Source organism: Vipera ursinii (genome assembly GCF_947247035.1).
Source record: "Vipera ursinii genome assembly, chromosome: 1".
Classification (NCBI taxonomy): domain Eukaryota; kingdom Metazoa; phylum Chordata; class Lepidosauria; order Squamata; family Viperidae; genus Vipera; species Vipera ursinii.
The window spans coordinates 121081278-121100528 of record NC_139512.1 but is presented as its reverse complement, the minus strand read 5'-3'; the positions used below and the strand labels follow the sequence as shown (position 1 = coordinate 121100528).

Genomic DNA, 19251 nt, shown 5'->3' with positions numbered 1-19251 from the left:
TTGGACCCGAGGTGGAATTATAACGTCAGCCGCTCCGTAACTCATCCTGCAACCAGTCCGCCAAGCCTTTCATGTCTTGGCTGGCGCCCTGGAAGAGCGGCCGCAGAAAGACCGCCTCCTCTCCCGCCCCAGGAAGAGGAAGGCGAGAAGCCGCGCCGGGCCTGGCTTCTTCTTTCTTTTGGAAGGTGCAGCTCAATCCAGAGCTGCCCGATCGCTGGGGAGCCGGGCTCCAGAGGCGGCGGCGGCGGCGGCGGCGGGGTGGGGGGGAAGGCAACTAGATCTTGCAGTGACAGGGTCCCATCGCCGCTCCGCTCGAAACGGGGAGTCGCCTGCCGAAGCCTCTTCGCGCTCCTCGATCGAGATGGACCTAGACAAGCTTCTTCTGGACGAGGAGGGCGCTTTCTCCCTCAGCGGCTTCCAGGAGTTCACGGTGAGTTGTCTTCGTCGTCACTCTCGCCCAACCCGCCCCAAGCTGTCCATTTCTTGTTCTTCAGCTTTCCTCTCCATCCTGTGCGTCGTCGTCGCTACCTTTCTTTACTGATCGATAATCGATCTGTTGACGCGCCCTTGCTTTGAATTCTGACAGAAAGGCGTGTCAGGGTTTTTTGTTTTTTTTGCTGGAACCGAGATAAAGCTCTTTACTGAACTGCTTTAGATCACCCCGAGATCTACCAGCAAACTCATTTTCTCCTTTCAGCCCAGTTTACATTCCCCCCCCCCACACACACACACAATGTTTCTGTATCAGTGAATCCATTCCTTCAAAGCTCACACGGAGTATGAATCGTGACGTTCCTTAAAATTTCAGAGCCTGAATACCTGCCTCCTTATACTGAGAATATAAGAGATCAAAAGAATAAAATGTAAATTATAATCGGATAGAGGTATAACAAGGGCTAAACTCCTGAAGTGTTTAGAAACGAGGACATTCTGTTGTGGAGACGGAAGCTTTGCCAGGTCTTCACGATGACATTTTCCACATCTTCATAGGATCAACTACTAGACTTAGTCATTTTTGACTTCAGTATGAAGCCTGTTTACTATAATTTTGATGGTCTGGATTACTCTAGAACAGACATGTCAAACACAAGGCCCGGGGGCCGGATCTGGCCCGCAAAGTGGTTTCATGCGGCCCACGAAGCCATCCTGGAAACAGTGAGGGAACGGCCCCCACTGCCTTGGCCCTGGCCCAGAGACCCTCCTTCTGCCAGAGACCCTCAGATCTGTCCCTCTCCTGCCCAGGCCCCCATAGGCACCCTTGATGCGAACGATGTAGAGCTGGCCACGCCCACCCAGTAGGCCATATGCACTCTAGCCACACCCACCCTGGCCATACCCACCCGGCCCCCTGAGGGCAAATGCAATGCTGATGCGGCCCTCAATGAAATTGAGTTTGACACCCCTGCTCTAGAAAATGCTATAAATCAGTGGTGCAGAAATTTACTCAATAATGTTTTGTTTTGAATCAGCCCAAAACCCTAGGGAAACTTGTTGCTTTCTGCCGCATTTTCTTAACAGTATTGCAATTGCTTTGCCACTGAAAAAAGGCATTGACAATCTCCAGTTAGACTGGAGGGAGGTGTTAAGAGCGGGCTGAGCTTAGACACCTTGCTTTGCAGGAAGTGGCAAAGGCCTGACCTCCCCAGAATCCCTGAAGCCTTATCTGACCATTCCCAAGGGAATGCAGTCAGTCGGGCTAGATTTTTCTAACTAATAATAGGTAATTAATAATAAAGCTTCTGCTTGAGTTTATCCATGAGGGTAATGGTTGCTTGCACCTGACTCCTCCCCACACTTGACAGGGCTTATTGGCTTGTTTGCATTTATAAACGTTCTCATAAGATACAGACTTCCACGCAAAAGAAGTGAAGAAACTTTTTCTTGGACTTCTGTCATATTCGTTATGATCAAGTCAAATACTGATTTCCCTTAAATTTTATTTACACTTAGATTCAGTTAAAATTAATAAAAAATAATAATACTTAAGAAGATTATTCTCCATTTACTAAAAATTATAATTTAATAACATTTGGGAGACTCCCCAGGCCATATCAAAGCTTTGGAAGACCTGCTAAAACACTGGGAATCCAAGGTCCTAGATTGTGCACCTTTACTCTAATGCTTATAAGAATTGTTGGGAGTCTTAAGAGAGTAGAAAAGGGCTGGCAGTATTTACCTTTAAAAGTAATAGAAAAACTGGTTGGAAGCCATGTATTTTTATATATGCTTGCTTACTTAATTCTTTCTGTTTTTTTAAATTTCTCTATGCAATAAATAGCAAGTATATTACAGCCTTGTTTATCTCTAGGGAATCTAGAGCAGGGGTGTCAAACTCAATTTCATTGAGGGCCGCATCAGCATTGCAGTTGCCCTCAAGGGGCCAGGTGGGTATGGCCAGGGTGGGCGTGGCCTACTGGGTGGGCGTGGCTAGAGTGCGTATGGCCTACTGGGTGGGCGTGGCCAGCTCTACATGGTTCGCATCAAGGGTGCCTATGGGGGCCTGGGCAGGAGTGGGACAGATCTGAGGGTCTCTGGCAGAAGGAGGGTCTCTGGGCCAGGGCCAAGGCAGTGGGGGCCGTTCCCTCCCTGTTTCCAGGATGGCTTCGCGGGCCACATGAAACCACTTCGCGGGCCAGATCTGGCCCCCCGGGCCTTGTGTTTGACATGTCTGATCTACAGTATAGTAGAGTGAAGTAGAGATTTTGGTTTGGTTTGTCGGCATTTGTGGCATGTGCACAAAATATGCTAAAACTAACAAGCAGGGAATACTTGAGGTAGACATATGACATAAGCGTTATTCTTGGCGAATATCTATGGCCCTATTTGTTGATGACAATGGCATATGGAGGATTGAAGTTAGAAATTTAGAAAGGAAGAAATGATAGAATGTGCACTGAAAGAGGGAGAAAGGTGTGTGGTGTGTGTGTGAAATTAAGAAAAAGGGGGAGCATATAATTGATCTGAATGAAAGTTGTCTGACTTTGTTAGTGGAGTACATACGTGGAAGTAAAGGTATAAGTTTAATTCTCATTGAAAGGACCAAAATGTATGTCAGAAAATATTCACTGAAGTTTATTTATTTATTTATTTATTTGATTTGTATACCGCCCTTCTCCCTAAGGACTCAGGGCGGTGAACAGTGACATAAATATCAGAATGCACAAATACAGATATTGAAAACAAATTAAACCCTAATTTTGCCCAAATGCAGAAGATAAGTTACCTTAAAACGATAATTACAACAGAACCCGTCAGACCAGACCGGATTGCTCAAACAGATATGTTTTTAGGTCGCGTCGGAAGGAGCAAAGGTCGGGAGCCATCCGGAGCTCAACCGGTAAACGGTTCCATAGGTCAGCCGCGCCCACAGAGAACGCCCTCCCTCTGGGAGCCACCAGACGGCATTCTCCGAACGGCGGAACCCTTAGGAGGCCCTCTCTGTGGGAGCGCACTGGGCGGAGGGACGTTGACTCTGGCAGCAGGTGATTCCTAAGGTACTTCCTAAGGGAAGTTCTAAGTTATAGCCGACGTTCAGATATTGTGAAGGTTGCCTTACCAAGTGTGTTGCTGCCACAGGGTACTGCAGATTTTCAGCTGCATGTCATGTTAACTTGCTGATATTTTGAAAAAGCACCTTGATCTCAAACTAGAAATACTGTATGCCTCCAAGCAGGCACCAGCCTTTCCTTTTGGAGGAAAAATCTTTTGATCTTTTAAATCCAGACTTTAGAGCAGGGGTGTCAAACTCAATTTCATTGAGGGCCACATCAGCATCGCGGTTGCCCTTAGGGGGCCGGGTGGGTATGGCCAGGGTGGGCGTGGCCTACTGGGTGGGCGTGGCTAGAGTGGGTATGGCCTACTGGGTGGGCGTGGCCAGCTCTACATCATTCGCATCAAGGGTGCCTATGGGGGCCTGGGCAGGAGTGGGACAGATCTGAGGGTCTCTGGCAGAAGGAGGGTCTCTGGGCCAGGGCCAAGGCAGTGGGGGCCATTCCCTCACTGTTTCCAGGATGGCTTCGCGGGCCACATGAAACCATTTCGTGGGCCGGATCTGGCCCCCGGGCCTTGTGTTTGACATGTCTGCTTTAGAGAAACAGAGAAAAGAGAGCTTCCCCTCCAAAATAAGTGGCCAACTTGAAGACGGCTAAAGAGAGCAGCCTCAAAAATAATTTAATTGGAATTAGAAAGTGTGTGTGCACATGTGCGCCCTCCCCCCCCACACACAAATAATTTTGCTGTTGCTGAGAGCAAAATCAAGGGCAAGATATTTGTGACTGAGCAAATTCATGAGAGTCTAAAAGTAATTATTGTTATGTTGCTGTTTATTTTGGTTTTATTATATAGTGGTTTTGAATTTTACTCAGTGGTGGGATTCAAATATGTGAACAACCAGTTCTCTGTGTTGATGCCACTTCCGGAAGTCCATTCTGGGCCTGGGCAACAAAAAGTGGTGCGAACCAGCTGAATCCCACCACTGGTTTTACTGCTGTAAACCATGGTGTGGTGGTATGTAAATTTCATAAATAAATCAGCCAATCAGCTATATAATATTTCATAAGTTGTATTGTTTTCACTGTAAAGTTGCTTAGAATTAAATGACTGTAAGGAAATAAAGCCAGTAGTATTACAGCATATAAATGTACAAAAATAAATACATGTTGATGTCATAAATAAAGGATTAAGAAACTATGGCTTAATGTAATAGATAACACAGGCTTAGGAATATATATGAACAGAATAAATGAAAAAAGCAACTTTGTGTAATGGCTTGGGTTTAATGGATTGTTAATTAGATTAGAGATACCACATGAGGGAAGGGATACAGTATATGAAAGTTTTGGAAATTGCACCTTGGAAGTTTGAAAAGACCCTTAAGGTATAATTCTACATGCCTCAGTGTTTATTTTTTCATTATCCCGCTTTCTGTTATTTTGATAAACAACTCAAGACAGGGAAAATACATAATATTCATTCCTATTTTTCCCTGTGATGTGCGTTGGGCTGAGAGAGTGACTGGCCCAGCCAGCTTTCATGTTTAAGGTGGCTTTAGAACTCACAGGCTCCTGTTTTCTAGCCTGATGCCTTAACCACTAGACCAAACTGGTTCAGTAATGTAGATCTAGGCAGATTTTTCTGAAGAACAAGTCACAAGATGAAAGTTGCTTATAATATTCCTATAGGTGCTTAGGACATGTTTATGTATTGAAATGAAATCTTTGGTTGTTTGTGATTGGTGTGGGGAGAAAGATGGTGTGTTTTGTGTATTATAGAGTTATGGATTTCTTTTTTCAGTTCCTTCCTAAGCACCAGCAGTTGAGTGATCGTGTACGTAAACGACTTTACTATGGCTGGGATAAAGACACTGCCCTTGATAATCTCTCAAGTCCAGTTGCAGGTGAGTTTAGTTTAAGAGAGGAAAAAATGAAATGCTGGAGAAGATTACACCCTATTGGAAATTGGACCAAGGCTTTTGATCTTTCACATATACACCCAATTGGCTATATCATCAATTCTGTCAAATTCTAGCTTACTTTTAAAAGAGTTCATGAATTCTCACCTTGCTTTGCCCATTTGTTAGCATTACTGGGCTAGTTAAACATCTGAGAAAGTAGTCGAGTATATAAGAGTTCTCTGAATTATGTTGTAAATATCCAATACTTCACAGCTAGGCCCAAACACTTGACAGAAAGTACCATAAACTAAATGGGAAAATGTTCAAGAAAAAAAGATCAGTGGTTTTTGCCATAAGATTTTCATTTTAAATGAAGTATAGGATCAGGTATGGGTAGTGGGTATACATAAGAGAGATGAAATGAAGAACAGAAGAATAGCTTCCTTCTTAATGCTATTTTATTCTGTATTTAGAAATTAATCATGAGTTGCCCATTTCTAAGAACTAAATGAATGAAAGGATAGAGAAGAACAATCAAAGTTTAGTCTGTCCCAACAGAATATGTTACTCTATTATTTCATTTACAAATATAACAATTACATTTATTCTCTTTTTTTTTAATTTAAAAAGTTTTACATTTTGACTTTGATCCCCCCCTCCCCCACCCCTATCCCTCTCCCCCACTCCCTCCTCCCCCCCCCCCGACTTCCCAGAGCTAAATACAGGGCATAAAATCAAAAAACAAACATAAACACCCCTATATTATCAACAATAAACTATAAATTCTATCTCTCTCTAGCTCATATAAAATGAATACAAACAATATTAATATTACAAATAAAGTAGAGAAGAAAAAGAGGAAAACAAAAAAAAGATCTTTACTCAAAATAAATTTTCTTAATCCCAGTCCTTATTCATATTAATTTAAAAAAAAAAGGGAAAAGAAAAAAAAAACTTTCACCTGCTATTTGCATTCTCCCACCTTTCTCTAATTTCCAAACAAATTCTGTTACGCACCAAAAGCGCTTATCTCTGTTAATCTTAATAATCTCCAACCAAACTAAACTATAATCTAAAATAGTTCCTGCGTGTATCACGCCAAATGTCTCACAGTTCCAAATCATCCTTAAGTTCAAATAAAAGTTCAAATAAAAAGAGTATATATAAAAAAATTTTTTTTAAGCAATCTCTAAGACAACTTGTTATTAATTAGGAGCTTACATACCCACTCTTTCAACACATACTTTAAGTCCGTAACCCTAATATACTTTTCTAGCAAGCAAATAACATCAATCTTAAATTGTATAAAATATTAAAAAAAAAAAACTTTCTTTCTCCTCTATAATAATTTTACTCCATTGACATTCTAATCTAAAAATTTAATCAGCAATCTTAACGCCCCAAAACTTTTGGAGCACCTCTGTCATGACCCCCAAAACTTCTTTAGACCGCTCTCCTCCTACATCTTCATTGTAAGCACACTTTGAAGATTCCATAACTTTCCGCTGGTCTTGCTCTTGCTCTCGTCTCACTCTTCTTAGGGCGGCACGCGTCATCTTCTGGCCTCCTGCAGCAACCGATGAGACTGTAGCTTGATCCCCTCCACCACCATTGTCCTCTGTCTGTCTATCTGCAACATCTTGAAACTTTCCCACACCGTGTCCTTTTGCAACTTCCAAAAATGATAGGGGGGTTGCTTTTAACACATTACTATAAAAATCAAGTGCCTGAGCCACAGTAACCAAACGATGTCTTTTACCTTCGTGCGTTGCCACCAACCCAACTGGAATCTCCCATCTGAACTTAATATCACGTTTCTTAAGTTCCTGTACTAGAAATGCGAAATCTTTCCTTCTCCTTAGGATCTTCGGAGGAATCTCTTTTAAAACCAAAACTTCTTGCTCAGCCACTACCAAAGTAGTATCATAAGCAGCTTGAATGACTTCATCTCTAATTACTCTCTTTGTAAAATAGACCACCACATCTCTGGGTAACTTCCTCTGTCTTGCAATCCATGAATTTACACGAAAAACTTTGTCCATATTTCCCTCAATTTCAGATGCTGACTGGCCCAGTACCCCTTCCAGAGCCTCAGAAATCAGCTGCTTTAAATCTTCTTTACCATTCTCCTTTAAACCCCTAATTCTAATAGCATTCTGCATCTGATTATACTGAACAAGGCTCAATTCTTCATCCATTTTATCTCTTATATTTTCATTTTCTAATACCTTTGCTTCTAATATAGAGTTCTTTTGACTGAGATCCTCCACTTTTATATCCAGCTGTTGCACACATTCAGCTACGGATACAACCTTAGACAAGATGTCCACCCTCATTGCTCTCAGCTTCTCTTCCATCTTCTTCTCCAATTTCTCCATTTTCTCCTCCATTTTCTCCTCCAATTTCTCCTCCAGCTTTTTCAACTTTTCATCCATCATATCAGACATCAGTTGTGCGTGCTTTCCAAGAGCGTCTTGTAAATCCTTAAGCGTCAATACCGGAGGAGATGCAGGAGGAAGCAAAGCTTGCAGTGAGGTCTCTTGCACCAGGGAAGACCCCGCATTCCGAAGAGCTTTAGAAGTTTTAGCCGCCATCTTCCCCCACTTTCACTTATTACGCACTTTCACTTTAAAGCTATAAAATCCATTGAGCTAGGGAGTAAAAATAAAGAGTCCACTTCACCTTGACCTCCTGTACCGCTCTGCCTGCATCTTGATAATCAAAAGTATTTCCTTTTGGCAGGGGTGGTTGCTAACGCCTGGCTCTGCTCCAAGAATCCCAGAGCAGAGGCGCTGCGCAGCTCGGAGCAACCCAGGCTTCAGGGGGGCTCATCCTTCAGCCGCCCAAGCTCTCAGCTCAGGCGGCCACGGAGAGCTCAACCCCTACCTGGGGCCTCACCCCCTCCTCTTCTCCCGAGGAGGGGGCTTCAAATCCATCTAAACAGCTGATAGACGCTGTTTACGATGGAAAAACACAGCTGCGGAGCGGGCAGCCCGAAAACGGCTGTCTTTCGACATCGCGTCGCCACCGGAAGTTACAATTACATTTATTCTCATATGTAATTCCCCAAAGATATGCTTTTTTCCTAAAATTTATATGAATTATTTCTAAATGATATTCAGTAAATTAGGTATTTATCTTTGTTGTGGCAGAGTCTATTGAAGCAGATCCTGTTGTTTAGCTTGAAAATAAATTTATAATTTTGTTTACATTCCTAATTTTAGCCAGTAAATAGCTTTCCAGCTTCTATCCAAGGTTCCTGATCAATACTGAAATTAGAGAAAATGTTCAATGAAAACAAAACAGCTTTTTTCAACACTACATCTTGATGTTATTATTGCTTTTATAGTAATAAATTTTGTAAGGATAACTTGCAGAGATTGGGATACTTCTAAGTCAGACAAGTACCAAAGTCCTAACAACAGACTTGATACAAGTGTCATTAATTATAGAGACACCATTAAGATGTAAATCAACTTAAACCAAGGATTGGGAGTAAAGAAAATAAATCTGACAAATGCAAATCTATAGTGGAAGAAGTATCTTTTTTCTTCTTTACCGTCTCCCCTGTTAGTAACACATCTACCTGTAACTTTCTTATGTCTGAGAGGCTTTTGAGGGGAATCAAATGGGAAAAGGTGCAAAAGGATTTGTTTTGAAATATTTTGGGTGTGAAATTTTTACAAACTATCACCCTCCACCTCCAAATGAGAAACTGCTAGTGTGAGCATGAGAGAGGCTGTTTAGAATTCCTTCTCAGCATTTGTTATCTCTCGTTCTTGAACAATTATTTTAATCAAGTGTGGTTCAACACACACACAAACACACACACACACACACACACACACACACACACACACACACACACAGAGGGAGAGAGAGTGAAGCGTTCCAGGAACGGATGTTCCGTTATGTTAACTTCTGTTAAGTTTGAGCAAGGCATTTCCTCAGCTTGAGAAAAAGGATCTCTTTGCGTTGTATTGATGTCAGCTATTTTTATGTTCTAGATATTGCTGTTGAATTACTTCAGAAAGCTGCTCCTAGTCCAATTAGGAGACTTCAAAAGAAATATGTTTCTCATGTCTCCCGGTATGGCCTAATTCTCCTTCTGCTCCTTTGGCCCACTTTTTTTTTCATTCATGTTTATTGTTGTACCTTTTTACATTTCTTTTGAACAAATAGTGCTGTGGAAAAAGATATTTTCTTATTGTGGGGAAAGAATGACTAGAAAGAAAAAAAATATTTTATTTATTTATTAGACTTTTATTCCAACTTTATTACTTAATAAAGGCTACAAACATACGTACTGCTTCTTCCTCCTATTTGCCTCACAAAAACAATCCTGTGATGTGAGTTTGGCTGAGAGAGTGTGATAGGCCCAAAGTCACCCAGCCAGTCTTTGTGTCTTCAGTGAGACTAGAATGCACAGTCTCCTGGTTTCTATGCCACCACCTTAACCACTACACCAAACTGGAACTCTTGTTATATGATAGCTACTTATAATTGTGAATAGTTAAAATTACTATAGGAGAGTTCTTTCTAGAAATTTCTGCTTGAAAAAAAAGTTAACTGGATCAGAAGGTAAAAAGTTGGCCTTGCCAACAGATTTTTAGTGAGAGATGATAGAAAAAAATGCTGTAAATCCTAAGAGATTTTTCATATTGCTCTTGGGACCTTCAAAAGAGCAAACTAATTTTTCTATATTTGCTGCAACATCTTGCAGACACTTGTTTGAATCATAAGAGGAAGCATGTTGGTTCAGAATAAAGAATCCTTCTGTTCTCATGACAGCCAATTATAAGAAGGCAGTAAACAAAATGTGATCAGGATAGTATTTCTCATCGTTTTAAATCCAAATCAGGAATGTTTCCACTTTTTATCAGCATTCAAGAGTGGAGCTTATAAATATACACAATAGCTATTTTAGACAGGCAATGCTCTTTACATGGGACTGCCCTTGGAGTGCACCCGGAGGCTTCAGCTGGTGCAAAATGCGGCCGCGCAGGTGCTTATGGAAGTATCTCGATACTCCCATGTTACACCACTCCTCCACGAGCTGCATTGGCTTCCGGTTGCCCTCCGGGTGTGATTCAAGGTGCTGGTAATAACCTTTAAAGCCCTACATGGCTTAGGCCCGGGGTACTTGCGAGACCACCTGCTGCCATTATCAACCTCCCATCACCCGGTTCGCTCCCACAGAGTCGGCCTCAGGGTGCCGTCGGCCAGGCAATGCCGTCTGGCGACCCCCAGGGAGAGAGCCTTCTCTGTGGGCTCACCGACCCTCTGGAATGAACTGCCTCCGGAGCTGCGGATGGCCCCTGACCTTCGGTCCTTCCGCCGTGCCCTGAAGACTTGGTTATTCCAACAAGAGGGTCTGGACTGACTATGTTTTTTAAATTTGGCTTTTATTGAGTTAAATTGTCATGTATCTATTACATTTATTGTTTAATTCTTTTTTAAATTTTGTATTCCATGTTCCTTAAAGTTTTTTGTTGTGAGCCGCCCTGAGTCCTTAGGGAGAAGGGCGGCATATAAATTCAATAAATCTAATCTAATCTAACCTTTATTGTCATTTTTTACTGTGGGCACTCTGGCACACATTAAATGTTGCAGAATATAATTTTAATAGTATTTGGTTGTGCAGCTAAAATGGCCTCAAGAAAGATCTCTATTTGAGTCCTATGCAATGAGATTTGCAATATACTGCTTCTTTTAGGGAAGCTTGTATTTCTCCCTGCTCCATGATGTTGGCCTTGGTTTACATCGAGCGACTTCGGCACCGTGATCCTGAATACCTACAGCAGATCTCATCCTCTGATCTTTTCTTGATTTCCATGGTGAGTAATTGGGTTGGGATGAAGGCAGGCAAAGCAGAATGCTTGAGAGAGTGCATGTGTTTGTTTATATAACTATCCACACATTTAATCATCTTAGAAAATAGAAGATACATGTACTTTATAATGAGTCTTTTCTCAAGATGTATACAACTGTAACGCTATGAAGAAATGTTCAGGTTCTTTTGTCTGTACTACAAGCTGTCTTGATCCTTCCAAACATCATCATTTCACAACATTCTCACCATGGAGATATGGTGGTCTAGTTGATAAAGATATGATATTTTTAAAAAGTCTGAAAACTTGTATTGGATCCTAAACTACTATAAGGTAAAGGTAAAGGTTCCCCCGCACATGCGTGCTAGTCGTTTCCAACTCTAGGGGCCGGTGCTCATCTCCGTTTCAAAGCCGAAGAGCCAGCGCTTATCCGAGGACGTCTCCGTGGTCATGTGGTCGGCATGACTAGACGCCAAAGGTGCACGGAATGCTGTTATCTTCCCACCATAGTGGTCCCTATTTTTCTACTTGCATTTTTACGTGCTTTCAAACTGCTAGGTTGGCAGAAGCTGGGATGAGTAACAGGCGCTCACTCTGTTACGCGGCACTCGGGATTCGACCCGCCAAACTGCCGACCTTCTGATCGACAAGCTCAGCGTCCTAACCCACTGAACCACCGCGTCCCTTAAACTACTATAGTTATGGAAAATACTGAACTTTAAAGTACTATAGGATGATATTTAAGCATTACTGAACTTATATTTGTGATATCTATTGAACAACATTTCTACTGATGTAAAAACTTTAAATCAATTGGTGCTATGTATCTAGTTTTAAATATTGTTTTTTCCCCCCATGTTTAACCATCATTGTTCCACTTCCATATTTTCTCATTTTATAATACATTCCAGAAGGCCTGTCACAAGCTCCCTCCACCTTCCCCTTAATCTTTCTAGCTTCGGGTCAATCACACAATTTATCTGTATGCTTGCTGATATTTAGTTTTGTGAATTGGTCTCTCTCACCTAAGCTTTAGTATTGATTTTTTTTATGCTGGCTTTAAAATCTATACTATAAAAATCTATACTATAACATTCTCCCTCTCTTTCACCTCCCAAAATATCTGAGAATTTGGAAATTGAGGATTGGGGTTTTCTTCCAACCATAGAAATAGGGGAAATTGCAATTTCTTGATTCCATTACTATACTAAAGCAAAGTACAGTGATCAGTGTTTTTAATATAGCCCTCCTCCTGTTGCTTTCAGATGGTTGCCAGCAAGTACCTTTATGATGAAGGAGAAGAGGAAGAGGTATTCAACGATGAATGGGGCGCTGCAGGCAAGATGGATGTACAGACTATAAATATGCTGGAGATGAATTTCCTCCGTGCCATTGTAAGACTTCTAAAGATGTGTTATATGAGGGAGATGCACATTTTTTGTTACTTTAAGCCAAAGTTTGGAGAAATCAATAGGCTAAAAAGACACGAGACAATGTGTGCACTTTAAGAGTGGCAAAGCTGTAGGAGTTTAACTGTAATTATAATAGAATGAAATGTTGGATTTTTTGTTGTTAAAATGCAAGATATAGATTTCAGTTAGTACTGTGAAGCATAAGTAAATTTAGAGCAATAGATTGACGAATGAATGAAACCCAAATACTTATAACAACAATCCAAAGCGATAACAGTAATTGTCAAGCAGACAGTATTGTTTAAAACAAAATCCCAGCAAAATAATCTGTTGAAAGACTGGTGAAATGAGTGGCTTTAGCCAGATGTCTGCAAGACTTAAGGGATTTCTCTTCCATTTGAAATAGAAGGACATTCCATGATCAGAACCTCACACCAGCTGCAGTTGAAAATTTGTTGGATAAAAATAAGTGAGAAATAAAAGCACTACCTATGGCTGTTATGAGGCACTACCCAAACTGAATGTGGGGAACATTTTTACATTTAAATGTAGTTAGTATGGAGCATCTTTCAATCCTTCCTGCTTATGTTTCATGCACTGTTCATATAAAAATTGAAGCCCTGCCTCGGTAAAAGGCAGATAGAAAAACAATTTTAGCTCACTGTTTCAATCATTCTTTTCTTATCAACAGGACTGGAGCCTTTTTACAGATCCCAAAGAGTTTTTTGAAGTGCTCAGCTGGCTGGAAGGACGGTAGGTGTTTTTGATCAAGATGCTAACATTTTTCTAGAACTGGTATGAAAGGACTTCTTTGAGTGGGTTGGGAAAATAATTACTTTCTATTCTAAATGGACTGAATATGACCAGAAAGTGACTTTATATTATGCCGTATCCATAGCTAGACTACAAGACCTTGATGAAACCACTATTTGAATTATTTCAGGACCACTGGATGTGAGGCTGTTCAGCCAGTCTTCTGTCTTCCCACATGTGACTTCACAATGTATCAGAATGTACAATGTACATTTTTGCAGAACTTTGGAAACATAATATGTTTTGTTCTAAAAATTGGAAGTACTGTCCATGTGAGCTAGTCAGCTCTGAAAATCCTCTCCAAAGCAAACTCCTTTTATTCTTCCTGTTCCACTGGAGAGAGGTTGTGTGCGTGTGTGTGAAGTGAGGAGAGTTATCTTACTGACTGGCACTGTAGATCAATTAGATCTGTTGCTATACTGTATCAATGGTAGCAGTGTATCAGTTCCTGGAGTGACAAATATGGCAGCATGGATATTTCTGTCACTGTAATACAAGGAAGTGATTTGTTTGTGTTGGCCTGATGACACCAGAAATCAAAAACTATGTAGGGATGTTCTTGAGCAAAGGTTCTGCCTTTTTTTTTTGTTCCTACAGTGTGGCTGAGAAGGAGGGTATTAGACGTGGCTGGTTCACCTACACTGATCTGTGTGTTCTACTGGAGCAAACTTTGTGGCAGCAGGCTTTGGGTCAATTCTACCAGCAGGTAGCCAAGGTAGGAACCAAATTGCCTAAAGTGAGAAAAAGAGAGGGACAAAGAGAGCAAGGGGTTGTAGATGAGATAGTTAAAAATAGGGACAGGTCAACAGGCTATTTAGGGTGCGGTATGCAAAGGAGAGAATGATCCTAATTCTGAGATCCCTGCTATGTCTACTTGGGGTAAAAATGATAAGATGCTTGTTTTGCTAGCTACCCAACTGTCCAGAGAGAAGACCGTGAGAAACTGTGAATTGATATTAATTGTGGAGGTGGGGATGGGAGTGTTAGAGAGACAGAAACCTCACCAATAACCTATTGAATTAAGGTTCTGTGACTGCACCCTCCAAGGACAAACTTCTTTGTATTTTCTTTGAATAACTATTACCGTATTTTTCGGACCATAAGACGCACCTGACCATAAGACGCACCCAGTTTTTAGAGCAGGCAAACAAGAAAAAAAAATTCTGAACCAAATAGTATCGGTATACTAAAACAGGGCTTTTCAACCTTTTCATCCATTGTACCACTTTTAGTACAAGGCAATGTCCGAATACCACCAGTCGCCTAGCAAGGTGTCAAAAACTTGACCCCCCACCAAAAAAGGAAAAAAGTGATAAAGTACAGGTAGTCCTTGACTTACAACGATTCACTTAGTGACTGTTCAAAGTTACGATGGCACTGAAAAAAGTGACATGACCATTTTTCACACTTATGACTGTTGCAGCATCCCCAGGGTCATGTGATTCGCATTCGGATGCTTGGCAATCGATTCATATTTATGATGGTCACATTGTTCCAGGGTCATGTGATTGCCTTTTGCAACCTTCTGAGAAGCAAAGTTAGTGGGGAAACCAGATTCACCTAACAATCATGTTACTAATTTAATTTCTCTCTCTCCTCTTTCTCTCCCTCTCTCCCCCTCCCTCTTTCTTTCTCTCTCCTCTCTCTCTCTCCCTTTCTCTCCATCTCCCTCTTTCTCTCCCTATTTTTCTCTTTCCCTCTATCTCTCCCTTTCTCTCTCTCCCTCTATTTCCCTCCCTCTTTCTTTCTCCTCTCTCTCTCCCTCTTTCTCTCCCTCCCTATTTCTCCTCTCTCTCTCCCTCTCTTTCTCTCTCTCCCTCTCCCATTGTCCCTTCCTTCCTTCCTTCCTTCCCTCCCTCTTTGTCCTTCCCTCTCTGCATTAGAGCAGTACCTGCGGAGGCGGCCCTGCGGCCCGGCTTTCTCTTACAGAAAGCAAGCTGAAACGGAGCGAGGGAGATTGCCAGAAATGAGAATCGGCCGATCTCGCGCTCCTGCAAACTCCCTCGCTCAGTTTCAGCTTCCCTTGCTACAAGAGAAAGCAGGCTGAAACGAGGCAGATTGCAGCAGCATGAGATCAGCTGATTCGCATTCCTGGCAATCTCCCTCACTCCGTTTCAGCCTGCTTTCTCTTGTAGCAAGGGAAGCTGAAACCGAGCGAGGCAGATTGCAGGAGCGTGAGATCGGCGTTTCTCAACACATGCCGATTCGTGCTCCACTTGCAGAGGTTAGGGCTGGCCATACGGATCACCTTCGGACCATAAGACGCACCCTCGTTTTCCCCCCACACTTTTGGGGGGGAAAAGTGCGTCTTATGGTCCGAAAAATACGGTATATACTTTCAAATGTCACATGTTCTGACTGATCCAAAGAAGCCAGGCATCCCAGTCCTGATTTTTACTAGGTAGAATTTGATAACCTTCTGTCTTATTTCATCTGTGATTTTATTAACTTTCTACACCATTTTTCAATTTAGAAGCCCTTAAAGTGGTGGCTTAATGCAGACAGATTTAAAAAATGTTAAACACTTATAAAGCAAAAAAAAACAACAAAATCCACAGTAGAGTGGTCAAAACATGAAGATTTGTTCAACCAAGATTTATTAAATAAGACCCAACGACTATCCATGTTAAACCAAATATACTGCATTATGGTTTAAAAGTTAAACCAAATATACTGCATTATGGTTTAGTATGATATGTGTGAACTCTGCAATAAATACTCAGAAACTAGCATATCTAGCAGCATTTGTCCGACTTGACCTTGCTAGATAATGGAGGGTTTTTTTTCCCTTTATTGGTTTACAAATTCCTAGCCTTCTGCATTTGAAAGGGACTAGGATAAGTAATTGGAGCGGACAATATATTCTGATCCAATGGATTGCTCCATTTCTGAGACTAAAAACAGTGCATAATCTGGTTTCTTTTTTTCCCCCCTTCTTATAGCTGGCCTGCATTCTTGGTGTGGTATATCTGACAGGTGTTGCTGCTGTATTTGCTTCAGCTGCAGTGATGCATCACACTATCCATGTGAAAAGGTCTGGTCCTACTGCTGTTACCAGCACCAGAGATGCTCTGGTTTCATGTCTGCCTCTTTCCTCTTCAGCCCAGAATATGGATTGCAAACAAGAGCCACCATATTGTCCTTCATGGCCCAGGGTGGAGAATCAAACCTGTCAAGATGAAAAGCAGCAGAGAGGAATCAGTGGGGTTAAAGTTACAGTCCTGTATCTCTGGGACAAAGTCCTTAAGGCGTTATCCTATTCATCAGCCCCCATCAGCTCTTCGCTTTGCCCACGCTGCCAACAGCCCACTTCCTGCATGACAGCCAACCACACAGCTTGCACCCGTTTTGCTCAACAGTCAACTCACTTTGGACTTCCCTGTTGCTCCAGCAGCTCATGCTGGGACAGACCCCTTCGTTTGTCTCCCAATTGCAAAGACTGGCCAGAACCTCTAGCACTGCAACAGTGTCCTTGGCAGGCTTCTTTAGAGCTTGGCAGGTTGAAAACTTTTATGTTTCCTAGTTAAGGTTGGAAAGAAGGATGTAGCTCAGATGTAGGGGGTGAACACCTTGATAAGAAATGCTTTGGTACATCAGAGTCATGGGACACCAGGCAGGAAAGGCTAGAGATGGAAACGAAGCACTTGGTACACTGTATTGCAGCAGATATTAACTTACTCACCTTTTTGAATTTGACTTCAGTATCTTTTATCTTCTCCGAAATTGACAGTGATGCTTAAAAAGCTTTAAGGGGTTTATTGGAAGAACGCATCTCATCTAAAGTGTTGAGACTGGGACAGGGAGCACAAAGTCTAATAAACCCTTCTTCCATTTCATATAAGCCAGTTACTTGCACTGGAGACTGGTCTGAGTCCTTCCTTGCTGAATTGGATAAGGACACATATATCAGGACTGCTTGCATCAGGCACCATAAATCTTCCCAGCTTAGCTGTATTTGTGGAGCAATTTGCCAGGTAGATTACTCTGTAAGAGCTATGGGATCTGGCTACCATGGTGGTGAATAGCGGCAACTCTACACAATTTAGATTAGCAGTGATTGTTACATAATTAACAAGTATGTAAAGTCATTACTCGTGTTCTCTGCCTGTGTCTACCCGTCGTTTTCCTAAAAGCCAAGCAGGTTTTGTGCTGTTACATGAGGACGAAGGTGGGGTGGGGTGCCACTCACTGAGTACTGTTAATTAGGGTATGGAAGACTAAGGATAGTTTGGAAATCCTGGTCTTATTTATGAGTGCTTGACTGCCTCCTTCACTTTTTGTGACAGAAGCGGGTAGAAGGATGGCGGTTTTTTTCTTATAACTGCCTGTAGTAAGCAGATTGCCTCCAGATATGCTGGATTCCTGCTTTCTGTGATCCTCAGTTAGCATGGCCAATGGCTGAGGGGAGTGATAATTCAAACTCTCTGGAGAAAGGCTTTTCCTACCCCAATTTCTTCCAACTTTTTTCTGCATTAGTTTTCCACTGTAATTTGTAGATGGGATCTCTTCTAATAAAGGTATTTGTGTGTTTCTGTCCCTTTTGTTTGTTTCACAATATCAAACCTTCATCCAGTACCCTCAGCTGCTTTCTTTTCTTTCTGGGGGCTTAAGGCAGTGTTTCTTAACCTTGGCAACTTTAAGATGTGTGGACTTCAACTCCCAGAATTCCCCAGCCAGCCAACTCTTGGAATTGAAGTTGTCAAGGTTAAGAAAACACTGCTCTAAACGGTATGTATAGCTCAGAGATATTACTACTGAACATTACGCTCTTGGGTATCTTACACTTTGTTTTACAGTACTTCCTAAAAGTAGCAGAATAGTTTAGCTAATATTCTCACCCTGTTCTGTTTTGCGTATTCACACGTCTATGCTAAAACATACAGAAGTAAAGTAGCCTTATGAATCTGTGCCTCAAAGCTGTTCAAAGATATAGTGTGATTCACTTAATTCCCCTAATATTCTGGATGCAGATATGTATTATTATGCAAAAAATGCTTCTGCAAGTTCTCAACCTGCATATGTAGTCCTAGAAGAATTTGGGTTACTTTCTTTCTCTCTTAGCTCTAGGAAAGAGACCGTGGCAAACCACTTCTAAAATTTGGTAAGAAAACTGAAGGGACTTCTCCAGGCAGCTACCAAGGGTCAAAACTGAAACACACAAACGCGCGCGCACACACACACACACACACGAATCTTCTATAAAGCCACAAGTGAGGCATATTTGTCTGATGGTAGAACCGTGTATTATTATTTGAACTAGATTCAAAAATAGAACATTACAGTATAATTTTTACTGCACTAATGCATTTTGAGGGAATATTAGAACATTTATACCACTCCTCTGAAGACTGGGCTGTCTTTGTGATATAGAACATATGTCTGTAGAGTCGTAGCCAGAAAAGAACAAAGTCCTAAGACAGGATTTTGAATCAACTTGAGCGGTTGTGCAAGCTTGTTTGAGCATGACATACCAGCACTGGAATGGCATTCTGTTAAATAGCTATCCACCACACCTCATTTTGTAGAAGCAACTAGAGAACGCCATGATACAAGAATATAGAGGGTAGGTGATCTTTCAAGGCTTCAGGAAATGAGCACTTTCAATTGCACCTGGAAATGAACCAAAAGCTAGTGAAAATGGGAAAATACTAATACAACAAAATCAACATATTTCTAGTTAGCTCTTGATGTTTATTATTTATTAAACAAATTTATATAACCTCTCAGCTAACATATAGGTGGCTCCGGGCAGCTTACAACTTTTTTAAAAAAATCTACCATTTAATAAAAACCCATTAAAAAA

The 19251-nt window shown here is 41.6% G+C and overlaps 1 protein-coding gene across 1 annotated transcript; it reads left to right on the top strand.

Annotated features, from left to right (window-relative positions):
- Positions 1-93: 93 nt before the first annotated feature.
- On the top strand, positions 94-17982 carry CNPPD1 (cyclin Pas1/PHO80 domain containing 1). Its single transcript, XM_083375816.1, has 8 exons — positions 94-430; positions 5293-5395; positions 9400-9481; positions 11109-11229; positions 12489-12617; positions 13327-13388; positions 14046-14163; positions 16391-17982. The coding sequence occupies exons 1-8, from the start codon at positions 362-364 to the stop codon at positions 16973-16975; spliced, it is 1269 nt and encodes a 422-aa protein (XP_083231942.1). The 5' UTR covers positions 94-361; the 3' UTR covers positions 16976-17982.
- The last annotated feature ends 1269 nt before the right edge of the window (positions 17983-19251 follow it).

Bases quoted from the DNA above. Each gene is read 5' to 3' on its own strand.
- CNPPD1 (XM_083375816.1), top strand. From the start codon at position 362: ATGGACCTAGACAAGCTTCTTCTGGACGAGGAGGGCGCTTTCTCCCTC. The intron at 5,396-9,399 runs GTGAGTTTAGTT...TTTATGTTCTAG, and splicing joins TCTCTCAAGTCCAGTTGCAG to ATATTGCTGTTGAATTACTT. The intron at 11,230-12,488 runs GTGAGTAATTGG...TGTTGCTTTCAG, and splicing joins ATCTTTTCTTGATTTCCATG to ATGGTTGCCAGCAAGTACCT.